This window comes from Lissotriton helveticus, chromosome 7 (genome assembly GCF_964261635.1).
Source record: "Lissotriton helveticus chromosome 7, aLisHel1.1, whole genome shotgun sequence".
In the NCBI taxonomy this organism is placed as follows: Eukaryota; Metazoa; Chordata; class Amphibia; order Caudata; family Salamandridae; genus Lissotriton; species Lissotriton helveticus.
The window spans coordinates 1,897,914,790-1,897,931,733 of NC_136068.1; the positions used below are offsets into that span (position 1 = coordinate 1,897,914,790).

The 16,944-nt window shown below is 42.9% G+C and overlaps 1 protein-coding gene across 1 annotated transcript; it reads left to right on the top strand.

Moving 5' to 3' along the window:
- Positions 1-14,069: 14,069 nt before the first annotated feature.
- LOC144769890 (olfactory receptor 5AR1-like) lies at positions 14,070-14,981 on the top strand. Its single transcript, XM_078654085.1, has one exon. It carries the CDS (start codon positions 14,070-14,072, stop codon positions 14,979-14,981), a length of 912 nt encoding a protein of 303 aa, XP_078510211.1.
- The last annotated feature ends 1,963 nt before the right edge of the window (positions 14,982-16,944 follow it).

Below are 16,944 nucleotides of genomic sequence, written 5' to 3' on the forward strand. Positions count from 1 at the left end.
GCCCCGTGCATTTTGCAGAAATGCTAAGCCAAATCCTAAATATGTCTGATACCAGTGGTATCCGACATATATTTAAGACAATTTTTTCTGGACTGTTAACACCCTTCGAAACAGTTCTGGGCATTTTTCCTAATTTTGTCCATTCTGTCTTTGGCGGCCTACCACTTCTGTTGGGACTCGTAGCAGGCATTTTATTTTTGATCCTTCTGCTCCGATATGGCAAGCCAAGCCGCAGACAAGATTCCAGCAATGATGGAAGAAACGATCCTAGCTATACGCTATCGGGACCGCATAACTAAAGTCCTTGGACTAGCCCGGTTAAGAGATCTGAATATGACCTGGTTTCTTTCATTCAGACCCATATGGCAGAATTGCATCTTACCTGTGCTTCGATGTATGCTATGCGGAGAAGAATGCGTGTTGGACGTCTGTCTAACACTACCCTCAGCAGTACCAATGGATATAGATACTTTGCTAAGTCCGATAACGGCTCATGCATCGTGTTGTCCCCAGCGGTTACCCATCCTGATGACGGCATTCGTTGAGACTTCGCCACTACGATTAGGTGGTAGTGAAGTACGAGAGAATTTGAATTTTGAATTTAAAAATATTTCTATAGCGCACTTTTACCACGCGGTTTCTTGGCGCTTTTGAATAGTAGGAAGGCCAACGGGAGCAGGGGGAAGACTAAGCATTGTAAGCTCGAGAGAAGAGCAGGGTTTTTAGACCTTTCCGGAACTCAGTGTAGGAGGGTGTCCCGCGGAGTTCCGTCGGGAGGGAGTTCCAGAACGCAGGAGCGAGAACTGCGAATTTTGTTCCGCCTGCCTTTTTCTTTCTGAAACGAGGGATGGTTAACAAGACCTGATGAGAGGAGCGAAGCTCTCTGCCCGGCGTGTAGGGCATGATGGCGGAGCAGGTGAACTCCGGAGCGGTGCCCATTCTGGCCTGAAAGGTGGTGCAGCCAAGCTTAAACAAGGCTCGTTCTTTCACCGGCAGCCAGTGCAGGGCCTGCAACAAAGGAGTGACGCGATGGAATTTAGGCAGGCCATGAATCAGGCGGGCAGCCTGATTCTGCACTAGCTGCAGACGGCGAATGGCATAGGCTGGGGCGCCGTTGTAGATGATGTTGCCGTAATCAAGGCGCGAAAGCACCATGGCCATCACTATGATCTTTAGAGCGGGCAGAGAGAAGAAGCGAGAGATCTTCCTAATAGTTCTAAGGGAAAAAAAAATAGAAGAAACAACTGAGTTGACCTGGGAGTGAACAGAAAGTGAGGAGTTCAAAAAAATACCAAGGGTTTTAACCTTAGGAACCGGGATCGGAGGGACACCAAGTGAGGGAGGCCAGTGAGAGGAGGACCAGGGACTGCAACCACCTCCGGTTAGGACTAGTTCCGTTTTGTCCGGATTGAGTTTGAGGTGGTTGCAGCTCATCCAATCCTGAATGAACAACATGATGGATTGGACGTTCAGGGATGAGGAGGAAGAGTGGGAAAGGTTAAAGATAAGCTGGAGGTCATCGGCGTAATTAAACACTGTGACCTCCAGCTGCTGTAACAAAAAAATAAGGGGGTAGATGTATAAATTAAACAAAAGGGGAGAAAGTGAGGAACCTTGGGGAACTCCACATACAACCCCACGGGGGGGAGCAGTGAAACCAGCTAGATGGACCGCCTGAGCCCTATCACTCAGGAAGGACTCAAGCCAGGCGAGGGCCAGGCCCTCTATGCCCGCCGCCCTGACACGGGTAAGGAGGATGGAGTGGTCCACCGTGTCAAAAGCGGCGGACAGGTCTAAAAGAATGAGGGCCTGCGGAAGGTTGGTATCAATGCCCTCGCGTAGGCAGTCCATCACTGAGGTCACCACCTTCTCCGTAGAATGGAGGGGGCGGAAACCCGCCTGCCGAGGGGAGAGGCAGTGATTAGCTTCCACGTAGGTGCTCAGGGTGCTGGTGACATGGGTTTCTAGAACCTTGCCCAAGTAGGGCAGAAGGGAGATAGGACGGTAATTAGAGGGTGATGAAGGGTCGGCACCGGGCTTTTTAAGGATGGGGATAACAGCCGCAAATTTGTGAGCGGTGGGGACCACACCATTGCTGAGTGAATCATTCAGGAGAGTGAGGGCGGGGGTAGGGCAGTTTAGGAAGATTTCTCTCAAGATATGAGCCGGGGCAAAGTCTAGGGGGGAGCCTGACTTTATCTTGTGAAGCAGGGGAAGAAGCGTGACCTCGGTGAGGGGGGGAATGAAAGTAAGTTTGGAAGTGACAGCGGGTGGGGAGGGATTGGTGAAGGCAAGGGAAGGGGGGGGGATGTTGGCCTTGATCTTTGCGACCTTGTCAACGAAAAAATCGTTGAGTGAGTCGCAAAGCGATTGGGAAGGGGGGATCGAGGCCGTGACTCTATTAGATGAGGCAAGCTCGTGTACCGTAGCAAAGATCTCTTTAGTTTGAGATTCTGCTGCCAGTATCCTGTTTGAGTAAAACAGGGTCTTGGCGTCGAGGATGCCTTGCTTATATGCTTTGAGCACAGAGAGATAGGTGAGTTTTTTAACAGGACAGTAGTCTCTTCTCCATGCACGCTCTGCTCTACGTGCGGCCAGTTTCTTCTCCTTGAGCTCAGGGGTGAACCAACGGTTAGCAGCATGGGCTCGCTTAACCGTGATCCGCCTCAGAGGGGCGAAGTCATCGCCTGCCTGGGTCAGCCAGCTGTCGATAGTGGCCATTTGGACCGGGGCGGCGAGGCCAGAAAGGTCGGGGCAGGAATTGAGCAGAGATGAGCAGAAAGATGGCATGTCTGCCTTGCCCCATTTCCTAACCCAGGTGTTCTTGGGAAGGGGGGGTTTGGTCGCTGGAGCTAAAGCAAGGGAGAAGGAAATTAAAAAGTGGTCCGACCAGGAGCAAGGGGAGATGGTGAGGGGAGTGGTGGGGATATTCAGAGTCCAAATCTGGTCGAGTGAATGGCCATGCACGTGGGTAGGGCTATGAACATGGGGAATAAAATTGAGGCAGGTCATAAGATCGGTAAATTCTTTGGATGAAGGGCTTTCGGCCGGATCGTTGGGCCAGAAATTGAGGTCGCCCAGCACCAAAACTGATGAATTATTGATGACCAGTGTTGCGAGAATATCCTGGAGGCTGGAAACAAAAGTGGGGGTGGATTGAGGGGGACGATAAATCAGGACGGCGGTGAGGGGGGCCGAGTAAGAGCAAAAGCGGATTATCAAGCAGTCCACTTCAGAGATGGGGGTAAAAGGGAGAATCTGAAGATGGGAGTCAGTATGAGCTATCAAGGCCACTCCACCGCCTCTTCGGCCCTCCGGTCGGTCCGCTCGAAAGATGGAATATGAGGGAGGGAGTGCGGCTAAGACGTTAGGTGTGGAGTCGGCCTTAAACCAGGTCTCCGTTAAAAATAAGAGATCCGGATTATGAGTGTCGAGGTAATCAAATAGCTCATACTGGTGGCTGACTGCTGATCGGGTGTTAAGAAGCGCCGCAGTAGTGTTAAAGATCGGCGTGTGGGGGGCAGGAGGGGGGGGGAGAGCAGGGGCAGGAGTGGGGGCAGGTGGAATTGCCGGGGGTCTCGAAAGGAGACTTAGGTTTTGCAACCGATTGCGCACGAGCGTACTGATGGTGCCTGGGATCCAGTGGGATATGAGGGCGAGGGATGAGTATGACAGCGGCGGGGCATAAGGAGGTGCCCCCTGCCCCGGCCTGCCGCGGACGGGCGCAGACGGGCTTAACTCAGGCGCAACTCCGGCGCGCCTCCGTCGCGCCCGCTGCGCTCGTCCGCTGCGCTGACGCATGAGGGACGTCTATATAGGCTACAACGCGGTGTGGGAGGAGTCAGGAAGGCGGGAGGGGGGAAGTAATTAAAAATCCAAGATGCCCGTCCGCCGCTCGCTCTCAGCGGGACGGTGATGCCAGCAGGCTGCTAGTAGTCAGCAGAGAAGGTAAATGAGATAATTAAAAGTTAAATTAAAATCAGTTTCAAGCGCTCAGCGCGCAGCCTCTGCCCTCTGCCACAGGGCTTCGACCTACGCGAGAGGGAAAGTGGGCGGAGCCTATGTAGGCTACGACGCGGTGTGGGAGGAGTCAGGAAGGCGGGAGGGGGGAAGTAATTAAAAATCCAAGATGCCCGTCCGCCGCTCGCTCTCAGCGGGACGGTGATGCCAGCAGGCTGCTAGTAGTCAGCAGAGAAGGTAAATGAGATAATTAAAAGTTAAATTAAAATCAGTTTCAAGCGCTCAGCGCGCAGCCTCTGCCCTCTGCCACAGGGCTTCGACCTACGCGAGAGGGAAAGTGGGCGGAGCCTATGAAGAACAACATCACCCAGGTACGACCTTCTGCGAGCATTGCTGATCCTGACATCGACAATAGCAATTATGCTCGAGACTGCTCAGTTGCGGCATTTTCGAACTTAATCGAACTTTCACCTGAAGCATTTTTATGTTTACTTACCTGTGAAGGTCCAGATTCCATACATTACTAGCCCCCACCCTGCCCCTCCCTCTCCCCATGTCACTGCCCGGCGGTACTCCCACTACCGGCTACGGCTGCTCACTTGAGTATAAATATATTAGAGAAATTACAAGGGATATTAATTGCATGATTAGGTGACAATTTTAGTTTCACTCCTTTGAAAAAGGAAAAAAAATCATTTAATGAAAAAGGAAATATACAAAGGGCAATAGTTAAATGACAGGCTGCATCAAAATTAATCGCTCTCAGGGAGGCTGCAGTATAAAAACAAATATGAACACTAGGAGCTTTTGGAATCTGATTGCAGAAGCTTTTGGTTCCAGTGACGAGGCTGCTATTAGTGATGCAATGGGTACAATATGTAAACAAGCTAAATGCAGCCAACATGGAGGCTTCACTACAGTGGTTTTCCAGGCTGATTCCCTAAATGATTATGGTCCCCTATCAGCATTACAGATTAGGAATCTAGGGCCAGATGTAGGAAGGCCTTTACCGGTCGAGCACAGCTGGAAGATTAAGAGAAAGTGTTAAAGTAAAATTATTAACGTTAGCAAAATCCACTGTATAATAGCAAAGTATTCAAGGTCAAGACTTACATAAAACCAAATGTTTAAAAATACTTCCTAAACTATAATTTCTGATTTTAGTCATAACTAGCAGGTGGGTTTGCGATTCATAATGTTCTTCCTGGAATGAATCAAATGTTGTAACTTCACCACCGGTATTAAGATTTGGCGTACATAAATGGGCCCAGCTATCATTTATGTCCAGTTTGTGTCGATAGCTTGTAATGCCATTTGTTTGGTGTAGAGATACTGTCCTGATGAGGAGATTCCACCTTCATAACTGGTGTCAGGACAAGAAATGATGGTCAACTCATAATAAGTTGGTTAGAATTTTAGTCAAAATTGGGAAGCAGTTTTGTAAATGATTCATTTCTCTGTACTAAGTACACACACCTTTAGAATAACCTAACACAAAGCTCACAATATCTTGTGCCTTGCTTTTGGTGACATTAGCAAACGATGAAGTGAACCACAACCTAAAGTGTTACATCTAAAATTGGAAAATATGAATGCCTTTCATATGCATTTGATAAGAATATGGAATACTATCAGGCCATAGACAAGGGTTCACCATATTTTCACTTGTATTTCATATTTCCAAAATATAGGACACAAGTCATTAGTAGCTTGCGAGCTGCCAGACAGTAGCCTATAAACATGTGTTCCAACATAGTGCTACATTCAGTGGGAACTAGATAACAACCGCAGCAAACAGTTAGCACGTGATACGGCGATGGCGAGTTTTCATTGAAAAATGTGTATGTCAGAAAATAGCAAGGTTTGTTTGTAGAAATTGATTCCAGTTACCCAACATGACAACCTTGCTATCACTCAATGTTATATCTGAAAAATTGTGGTTAAAAATTCATAAAACGTCAAGAGCAGCTAATACCTCTCAGACTCTTTATTTTATCTATAAGCGCCTCCTTTTTACCCCAATAAAATTAGCTTCTTTTTCCTCTGACCTTTCCCTCACTTTCTGGTCTTGCAAACAACCCTTTGCTGATCTAAAACACATGCTTTTTGACTGCCCATCTCTTTCAAACTTTTGGCTATTGGTCTGGTCTCAGATTAATAACATTTTTAATACCCACATCCCTTTTTCTATTTCCAACATCTTTTTAGGTTCCCTATCACCTTCCTGGCCATCCCTAACGTCTACTCCCTCATTAATTGACTTGTTTCTTGCCATTGCCTTTCATTTAATTACTTCAAATTGGATACAAGTTGATAAGGTCACTCTCAAGGTCTGGTGGAATGCTGTTTATTTTCATCATAGATTGGACACGAGCAATGTTATTTCTATTTCTTTATCCATTGAAAGGGATCTTTTATGGCTCCCCTTATCTTCCTACTTAACAAACATTGCTTCATCCGTAACCAGTTTGTCTGCCCAACCTGATGAAGTTCGGAAACCACCTGACTTCTTTGTTGTCTTTATTTTGTTCTTTTTAAGATGTGCTCCTTGTTCTTATTCTTTTTCTTTTTCTTTTCTCATTCCTACAAATTTGAATTTTGTATGCATTGTTGTATATTTGCTATTGTTTTCCTGATCGTATATTGAATGTTATGATTCAGGTTATTTTCTTATTTGTACTGTTTTATTATGATACCCTTCCCCCATTTCCACCCCTCTTTTTCATTGTTTATCTGATTATTTTTTGCCATTTTACTGTACAATATTATGTTTCATATTGTATGTTATGGCTTTTCTTTCAATAAACTTTAAACTTAAAAAAAAAATGAATGCACTGTTGTTAATTGAATAATACCATACATTATGAGAATTATTTCTCATGTTCTTTCTTTGGTACCATAGGGCACTTGCTGCTGTGGTTTTAATTCATGTAGAGAGATTTCTTATTGATATTGCTGATTTCTGATGACCTGGGCTGGTCACTGCTGGTAGTCCAGTATGCGGCTTTGAATATTGGAATCTTGTCTGAAATGGTCACCATTACAACAGTTATACTGTTTTTTTAACAGCCCTGCCATAGATCTTAGATTACCTCAAATGATGTAGGCCTTGTTCTAAACAGTAGGGGTGAAAAACATGGGGATTTGTCTGTGCAAATGTTGTTAGCAATAACTTCTGAGAATGGCCTGCAGTTGAGGCAGTTCTGTGGAGAATCATGAGAAGGTTTATGGCTGCTGTGCTGGCCTTTTGGCTGCAAATTAATAGTTTACAAAATATTTTAAGATAAAAATGTGTCAAAAGGTTTGTGAGCATTGATGGATCTGCTGGGAAACAGTTTAATAGGGACAATCCCAGAAGTCATTTCCTCCTTAGAATTCCAAAAGGTAACCCCAGTTGGTTAGTGCCAAGGGGGCAGCCAGTTGTGAGAAATGAATAAAAAAACCTGCATCCACCTCCCTGGTGACTTCAGCAAGAAATAAAGAGCCCTGGATGGGCTCAGATCTCTGGTCTGCCACCTCTGAGACTTGTGAGTAGGTAAGTGTGCTGGGAAGCAGGGGTGGGAGCTGGTCTACTGTCATCTGTGTGAAGCTGGGGCACCGAAGAGGATACTTCTACGAGACACACCTTGGTTTAGAATGACTGAAACGCAAATCTCTTTGTTGTTAGCAAAACCAGAGGGACCATCTCTTCCCCTTCAGAATTCTAATGATTTGGCAAAACGTCGAGATGTGCACATTGGAAAACTTCACCTGCACAAATCTCATGATGTTTTAGATAAAATATTAACGTATAATCAAGAAAAGTGTAAATATTTAAATGAGGGAGAAACATTCTAAAACAAACGTTTTTTTTAGGTACAAAAATGAAAATTACCAAATTTGTGACGTTATTTCAAGCAAAAAGAATGAAACCACGTTTTCCACTACTAATGTTTTCGAAAAACAGAAGAACAATTTTTACAGGGGCATAACTGAAAAATGATACACAATTCACTGTGTCATTCAATTGTAAAATAATAAATAGAAACATTATATCCAGGCGGATTAATACTTAGACATGCTCCTAATAAACAGAGTAAAGCACAATTAAACACGGCCTAATCTTGTAAGCAAAGAACAGTAAAAGAGTTTGCACCTAATGACCCATGTTTTGCCTTTGCCTTCCAGAAGTTGTTGCACTTCATGGCAATGTTAGGACAAGAGGCTCCTCCGGATTCTGCATCAATGTTCAAGAAGAAGTGTTTAGAAGCCATCCTGGGCTGCAGCACCTGCCTGTGATCACTCGTTGGTAACCAGCTGAACATCTCCTGGTTGCTAATGTACTGTGATGTTAGTTGCCAGTGACTATGCTCTCCAGCAGTCGAACATTTCTCCCTGACCTTCACTTTTTACCTTTGCACTCTTGGACTTTCCATTCCTAACGTTTAAAGAAATCCGATGTTGCCCACTGTGCCAGAATGTTCAGTGCAGGTGTTTGCCTGCGTCAGTTACGGATTGGGAATATTACACTATTTCGAGACACCAAATGAAATTCAGAAATTATTTTTCAGGTATTTACCAAAGTTACACCTGGACGTCGGACACCATTGACCACCGGTGTGTTGAACCCGTTGTCAGCCGCGGAGACGGGATTTTCTCTCGACTTGTCGTTCTGTCCTTTGTTATGCTGCACTGACCTTTGTTGAGACACGCTTCCTGTGTTCTTTTAATTCCTAGTGCGGTGCTTGCATGGCAATCTGTTTTGGTATCCACAATAATAAACTGGCATGCCCGAATCTCAAATATTTTGCACATTACATTTATAAATGAGACATTTCAAATTCAATAAGCCCCATCCGCATATACGAATAATGTCTTGTCATGTTAAAATAATGAACAGTTTCTTCAGTCCTTTCTACTTGCCTCATCCAGGGTAGACTTAGGTCAACAAGGTGATGAGTCTAATAGCCCACCATGCTGCACAAATGACACGAGGTGTTTGCAAAGTCGACACATGGGTGATAAATGAGTCACTGCCCTCCTCCTAACAGCATGCAGAGGTCATAGGTCAACACACAAGATGAATTTCTACCAGACAATACAACCTTCTCGTCATTAAAGTTGCATCTGAGAATTAAACAAACTTTGGGGGTAGCAGATCTAATAATCTTTCATTTTTAGAGACTGCCTGTATATAGACCAAACCAATCTACTGGGGGAGGGGAGGTTGCACCCCTGCAGAGTCTAAGGGGCTTATTCATGAGAGCCCTGCATCACTTTTTCACCACATAAAGTGGTGCATGCATGACGCAGGGCTCTCATAAAAATATATGAATCCATGCAAAGCCACCCTGGGTGGCTTTTCAATGGCCTTATAAATCATGAGTGAGGTGATGCAGCGTAAATCACTGTGTATCCTTATTCTGCGCTCAAGAGGCCTTCCAAGGGCGGTGCAGTGGGTTTCCCCATGCAACACCCATGGACTTTGACGCTTCCACAGATTTACAAAGTGCATTGATCCTGTGGTAGCGTCAAATCGTTATGACTCCCGAGGTGAGGGGTAAACAGTAGATACATGTTCATTTCTCCTTGTTTTTTCCTCTTTTAGTGTGTGTTGCATTCTGCAGTACACATAGAAAGAGGAAAAGGCCTCATAGTCGCAAAAACAATCCTGGTGCAAGGGTGTCATTGGCGCTAGGCAGCCAAAAGAGCACTAGCACAGGGGAAACGGACAGGGATGCACTGTATTGCTTAAAAATGGTGCATTCCTGCCCTTTCACTTTGGCGCAGGGCAGCACAGCAAGGTGCCTTGCTGCAATGCCCTATGCCATAAATAAGGCCCCTAGATTATAAGCAGATATAATACAACATCTTCTAAAACCTGCCTCTGCCTCCACTTGACAAAGTGTTCTGAACATTGCATGAATGCTAACATACCTCACTGCTGCCTTGGATTAACAGATAATGGGTGAAAAACACAGGATGGCCTCTTACTGTGCAAGTACATCAATCAGGATATGTGCATCTGTGCAGCAGAGCCCCAGACCTGCATCAATACAACGTAAAGTGCATAAACCATCCCCATCTACCTCGGCTGTAGATTGCACCAATACACCACCAAACAAGAGCTTTCTCAAGACTCAATTCATTCTCTGCAGCTCTGCACAGAAACCCCCAACTTCAGTAAATGAAGTAGATCCATAAAGGAGAATATTCAGTAGACTTCCAGGTAGTGTAAATGTACAGTACCCCCTACATCAACAAAAGCACAACTTTAGAATCCAGGCATAAAGACATCACGTCATTTTAACATCTTATGCCTGTGGGTCCTAAACTTTTTCGACACCTAACCCACTTTTTAGATGTCAAATGTTCACTGTTGACTTTTAGTGGACATAATGAGGAGCGATTATTTAATATAACTAAAGCATCCTGTGGTGGCACATTTTCATTTATAGACATCACATTTTCCTTTAAATTGCCACTAACTTTGTGCATGCATGTTTACTGATAAAGCTATATAAGACACAAATAATAATGTGTGGAGATCAGGTTTCTGTGAATATTGATCATTTTGCATCACCAAGTAATGTTTCTTGATGTGTTTTATTCTGATTAAAATCTGTTTTCAGCACACCTCAGAATTACAAAAAAATTGCTTTTCATTTCCTAACTGCAGAATCCATACACTTCATCTACAGGTATTCTAAAGTTGTTGTGTTTTGAAAAAAAACAACATCTTACATCCTTTTATTTCACACTCCCTGTGCTCCCACTTTAATAACTCCTCTTACTTTGCTGTTGGAGAAAGAAAAGCAAACAGCAATCCCATGTTAAAAGAATAAGTAGCAATTTTACAAAAGACATACTTTTGAGCTCTATCTTTGAACCCCCCAAATAAACAAAGATTTCAAGGGCATCCTTATTTATTGATTGGACGATTCTTAACCAACTAAAAATCATCTCAAGATCCATCAGTAGTTTGCGACCCACAGTTTGGGAAACACTGTCTTACGCAGTAAGGGGCGGAGATACTGTCTCCTTTCTTGCAGAAAATTAGTCCAAAGTAACATAAAATGCAAAACTGTTTTGTTGCCTTCTTGCCTACAATTGCAAACCCTTGTGAATAATCATTATAGATCCAATTTGCTTTCATAGATCCTGAACCTTACGTACAATGATCACTGGGAATAATTGATCCAATAGAGCTTCCAGGTTTGACACTGGTTTTGAGTTCCTGAAATTGTGACATTAATACGCCTCTTTGCTTTGCTTTTTGGAGGCACCAATATTTTCCCTTTGATTAGCTCTAGAGTTAGGAGATTGATTGTCTTATGTCCACAACTCTGCACATCCTAGTCAGTGATACTCATAGTACGGCCCGAGGGCCGCAGGTGGTTCTCCTGACCTTTACATGCTGCCCCCTGGCCAATAGCAGCACTGGACTCGACTCAGAATGAACATTAAGAAGATGCTAAATAAACAGACATGCATTTATGTAAAGGTCAATTTAAGTTTAACAAAAAGTAGCTAGGGTGCCCATCACAGCTTAAAGTTTGAAACACCTTTAGTTGTAAAGACATATTGAGGTAGAAGTTTAAAAATATGATAAAGTCTTTTCAAAATTCAAATAGTGTATAGTATTAACACGCAGAACCATTCTACCTTAGTACATTAGATTATATCAGTATATTAAGAAATATACATATATTTTGTAAAGTGATATTTTTCAAACATGAATTTAGAAACATTCATTCTCCACCCCCACACCCCGACAACAATGCCAATAGTGAACTAAGAGGCAAGTCAGGTGTTACATGCACTCTTTGGGCCGCCTGGGTTTATATTATATACATAAATAACATTACGGTTCATTTAGTCAAACACATGAGTAGATTTTGTACAGCACACATCCTGAGGTCATGCATTTTGGGATTCTCAAAGGCAATAGTTAAAAAGGATGAAAAGGGAAATAAAGCAATTGCCTATGATCACACAACTTAGTTAAGAGTAGTAGCTGGGATTAATCCCAATTTTTGGTTTCTTATTGTGCAATTCAGACACTTGATGTATATGCTTCGCTTCCTCTATGCCAACTTTATTGTCAATGCCCCCAAACTCCCGACCGCCACCCCGCTGGCATCAATACAGCCCTCCATCACACCACAGACCAAGGTAGGTGACCCCTGGGAAAATGTTTGCGAGTACCCATGACCTACATCATTTACTGTTCTTGCAATGTTGTTGAACTGGGGCAATTTACTCGAGCTGTGACTTGATAAGACACATGGAGGGCTTTTAGATGAATAGCCGGATGTGGTTTCATCATTAAGAGGATCCAGCACATGATTGGCTCGAGGGCTAATAAACCTACAGTCAGTGGACTAGTAAGGGGAAGTGGGGGGCAACCATTGTAGGAATCAACAGCACCCCCCACCCCGGTTGTACTTGGCAGCAAACGCAATGACTAGCTAAGGCACTGCCTCCAGTTCTATTCATGCCCAATTCAGCCCTCGGTGCAGCCATGGGGTCCCAGGTCCAAGGAGTAATAAGCGATGGAAACATTGTTTTTTGTTTTTCTCCAAGCCTAAGGCATTCTCGTGTCCCCATAGCTCTGCCAGCTTTGTTGCAAAGCTGTAGAACAGTGTTACATTATTTCCTCATAATAACTTAGATTTTTGCTATCTGCTTGGCCAAGAGTAGTTTCTCATCACATCTAATCCCCGGATAACCATAGTAATGTAGTCATTCTAGAGCCCTGACAACATTTTTAATGTGCTCTTCAGATTTCTCTTTGAATTCAATAAATGAATAAAGTTGTTTTTTTGGGTGCAGATCATGGTATTATTTTATTATGCATTCATTTTTCGGAGGCTTTGTGTAGCCGGTGCATTAATAGTTCAGTACAAGTCAGAAACACAGTCTTGTCTGAAAAGAGAAGCATTAGAATTGTGTCCTACCCACTGCTGGTACATCCAAGTACAAAGCTAGAAGGCTTTTACCGATATACTTCATGAACATACTAAATATTATAGGGGCTAAAACGAAGCCTCCCCTTACACCAGTTTTCATTTTAAAATTTACCTCCCTGTATCTTAACTTACCACCTCAATAAATCTACGTGGTAGATTGAAGCGTCCTTTTCTTCAATACTACACTAGGCATGGCTTTATCCTTGGGCCCATATCTCAGTGTGATTCAGTTTCCATGGTGAAGTTGCTTTAAAGCCTCTTGAAGCTTGATAAATTATATTTGTTTCCTATTATCAAATTTGTCAAACTTATCACACACCTGCTAACCTGCTCTGCCTCTACCTCACCTCTGATTCAAACTTGTATTTATTTTATGCATAGCACAAAAAGCAATTCTGAATGAACCACTGTAGCAATATTTATTTGCTGCATCTGTGTCACAAGATTTAAATAAGGTGATCTCCTAATGTACATTATAAATCCTTACAATGTTGAGTTTGGAACATATGATCATGAGAAATTATTGCAGAAACCCATCATCCCCCAACATATGTCATAATCCTTTCACAGTTGTAGGGCCTGATTCACAAAGGTAATTTACACTTTTGAGTTTAGAATTTGGAGAATTCATAAACTCATAGTGTAAACTCACTACAAATGTGTAAGCTACATATCTCCATACCTTAAATATGGAATTTGGCTTACTCTATTGTAGGGGGATGGCATGTGCCTCCCTAAACCCCTCTTACTAATCCATAGTTTCATTCACTTTTGTAGAAAATCTGGTCCTTCTTTAAGTCACTTCTCTATGTACTTTCTGACATTTACTACTAGGACCTATGCGTGCATGTGCCGAGTCTCCACAGTCGGGACGGAGAACTCTGCACATACACATATTGGTACTACGGAGGTGTAAAACTCTGCACGTAGTTTGTGAATTGCAATTTTTTGTACATTTTATAGTACTAGAAAGTGCAGTTGGTGAATAAGGCCCATATAGTTTATGGCTAGCTGCACTTTAAGTTCTGTATCACTAGAATGTCCAGTTAGCATTTTCTTTAAATGTGATATAGTCAATATTAGGATTCCTATTTTAATTTTAAAATTAATGTCTTCCAGGAGATAAAGTATGAGGAGAATATGGAAAATCAAACAACCATGAAGGAATTCATAATAGTTGGGTTTGTAGTTCGACCAGAGTTTAAGCCACTGCTTTTCACAGTGTTCCTATTTATTTACCTTTTAGTCATCTCTGCCAACCTTGTGATCATAGTGACGGCAATTGTGGAACCACGACTGAAAACTCCAATGTACTTCTTTCTCCAGAACCTGTCCTTTTTAGATATTTTTAGCACAACTGTCATTTTTCCAAAACTGTTGGCAATTTTCTTAGAAAAAAGCAGGACCATATCCTTTGCTGGCTGCATAACCCAAATATATTTCTTTCTGTCTTTCACAAGCACGGAATTCTACCTTCTTGCAGCCATGGCTTATGATCGCTACGTGGCCATCCACCACCCTTTACGATACACTGACATCATGAACAAGAGATCCTGCCTTCTTCTGGTAGCCTTTTCCTGGGGGCTTGGATTTCTGGACATGGTTCCCCATCCCGTCTTGGGATCACAATTGTCCTTTTGTGGTTCCAGTATCATCAACCACTTCTTCTGTGATCTCACGGCTCTGTTGAAGATTTCCTGCAGTGACCCACATGAAGTTGAATCTCTGATTTTTGCTGAAGGTGTCTTTGCGGGTCTCATTCCTTTTTCACTAACTCTTACCTCTTATATTTATATTATTCGTGTAATTCTAAACATTCGCTCTGCTGAGGGGAGGCAGAAGGCCTTCTCCACATGTACGTCTCATCTCACTGTGGTCACTGTTTTGTATGCATATATGTTCTGCATGTATGTGCGTCCTGCATCCTCCTATTCTCCAGATCAGGACAAGCTCCTTTCCATTGTGTACACTGCTTTCATCCCAATTTTTAATCCTCTGATTTACAGCCTTAGGAACAAAGATATGAAAGAAGCTCTGAAAAAACACATAGGCAGGAAATCAATTGCATGATCTGAAATGCTTTATTTATTGAGCAAATTTAAAAAACTGCTAAAGCCCATTAGAATATATATGTTTTAAACTTTCAGGACATCACAATTTGATTGAACCAGTGAATGTCCTTAAGTAAATTACTTATGGTTCAAGACACTTCTATGAGAACAACAGACTGCAATGCAGTAGCGGCTGACTCAGGCTTTGCCTCTCAACAGCATTAGTCTCATTAAGAAAGAGATCAGAAATGTAGCTTTTTGGTGACCTGGCCATGAGCTGCAATTTTTTTTCAGAACTGAACACATTTAGATGGGTACTTCCCTAACAAGAGTATTTTTTTTAAGGGGCCATTTTTTATTCAAGGTCCAGTTTATGTTTATGTGTTTTTAACTCTTACTTATGATTTTGCACCAGTGAATCTATTGAAGGCGTTCAAGGCTATTTTCTTGCACTTGCACTTTGGGAAGGGGAACTGATCAAGGCCGGATTGTACATTCTGAAGCATCAGTCCAATTATAAATCGTTGCCACATTCTCTCTTCCTGTCAGCTATTTGGTGGGGCCGCTAGTTGTAAAAGGCAGAGCTCAAATTATTACCACATCTTGCCATCCTTCCCGTCAACACCCGCATGTGAAGGAGACCAATGTGCAGACGTGCCAAAGATGTGCCAAAGGCGATCCCACTTGTGCCCGTCTGTGCCTGGACTATGACAGGCACCAGGAATGCTGCCCCTCCAATGAGAAATGGGATCACCAACTCGTCATCTGCAATGCTAAAGTTGAGGCAAGTCCAGCACTAACATTGCTTGCATTTTTGTTTCCCTGAAGAAGATGTTGAAGTGTAAACAGTGTAGTGTTGACCTGCTTTGGGTCTCCCCTGCACAAACGCTGTCAGCTCTGGATAATCACTGCTAACTACATAAAATGTGTGCTATAATTTGTTGCTTACTCATTTGCCACCATGTTGCGTTATATGAACTTATGCAAAACAACTTACCTGAAGCAGTATTTCTTACTGAAAACCGGCTCAATCCTGCTCAATCCTGCTATTACAGCCAAATTCCTCTTGGACCCACGTTGGTTGTCCATCATAATTAAATATTTACTGACGTTAGCAGACTTCGTTTTAGTTATGTTATGTTTAAAATTTTACTTACACAAAAATATTCTGAGAGGATACTGTACATGCTGCTTGTTTTTAGAAAACATTTTGTGCAACACAATCTGTACATGTCATTCAAGTCTAGAAACAGAACAAGATATCCTTGTGTTTGCGGTGGCCGGTTGGACACAGCTTCTAATTTCTAGACAGATCCTTGCACAAGAGCTGTACTTCTAACAAAATCGATGTAATACATGAATAGTGCACTACCCCTTTAAAGTTCAGAGGGGCCTTCCAGCCAAAACAGCCCTGGAATTAATGTGTCAAGCTGATCTTCCGTCCTGAAGAGAAGGATTGCCAATCCCACTTCAAAACAAGTATGTGGTCTCAGGCTAAACTAAGAGATCCGGTCTATGGTACACCCACTATGCTCTCTGAGTAGGTGTAGTGAATGGTAAGGATATAGATATACAGAAATAAGACTGTCGTGGTTAGGCTGTTTATTCTTTGTACCACATTCATAATGCTTTTTACTTTGCATTGTTGCATCTGCCTAATAGTCACAGCTCACTCTTTCCATGCAAGATTACAATTGTTTCAATAAATATATTAAAAACCTTATTCGTATTCCTTCTATGTTTAACAAGGTCATGCATGAGTAGATAATAAAAAGGGTAAGATCTGTTTACACTATTCCCCTTGGGATCAGATTGTCATTTTCGAGGTTGCCACAATCACCTACCACACCAGGAAGGATAGAGGTTTGGATGAGGCACTGTTAGATAGCTACAAGTTGCCCAACAGTCTCTGTTGGTGTAGAGGGACTCAGTCCCCACATTTCATTTTGAATTCCTCTTGTCCTAATATGAAGTCCTACCTT

What these genes read in the sequence shown, in the direction of transcription:
- LOC144769890 (XM_078654085.1), top strand. Translation starts at nt 14,070, where the DNA reads ATGAAGGAATTCATAATAGTTGGGTTTGTAGTTCGACCAGAGTTTAAG.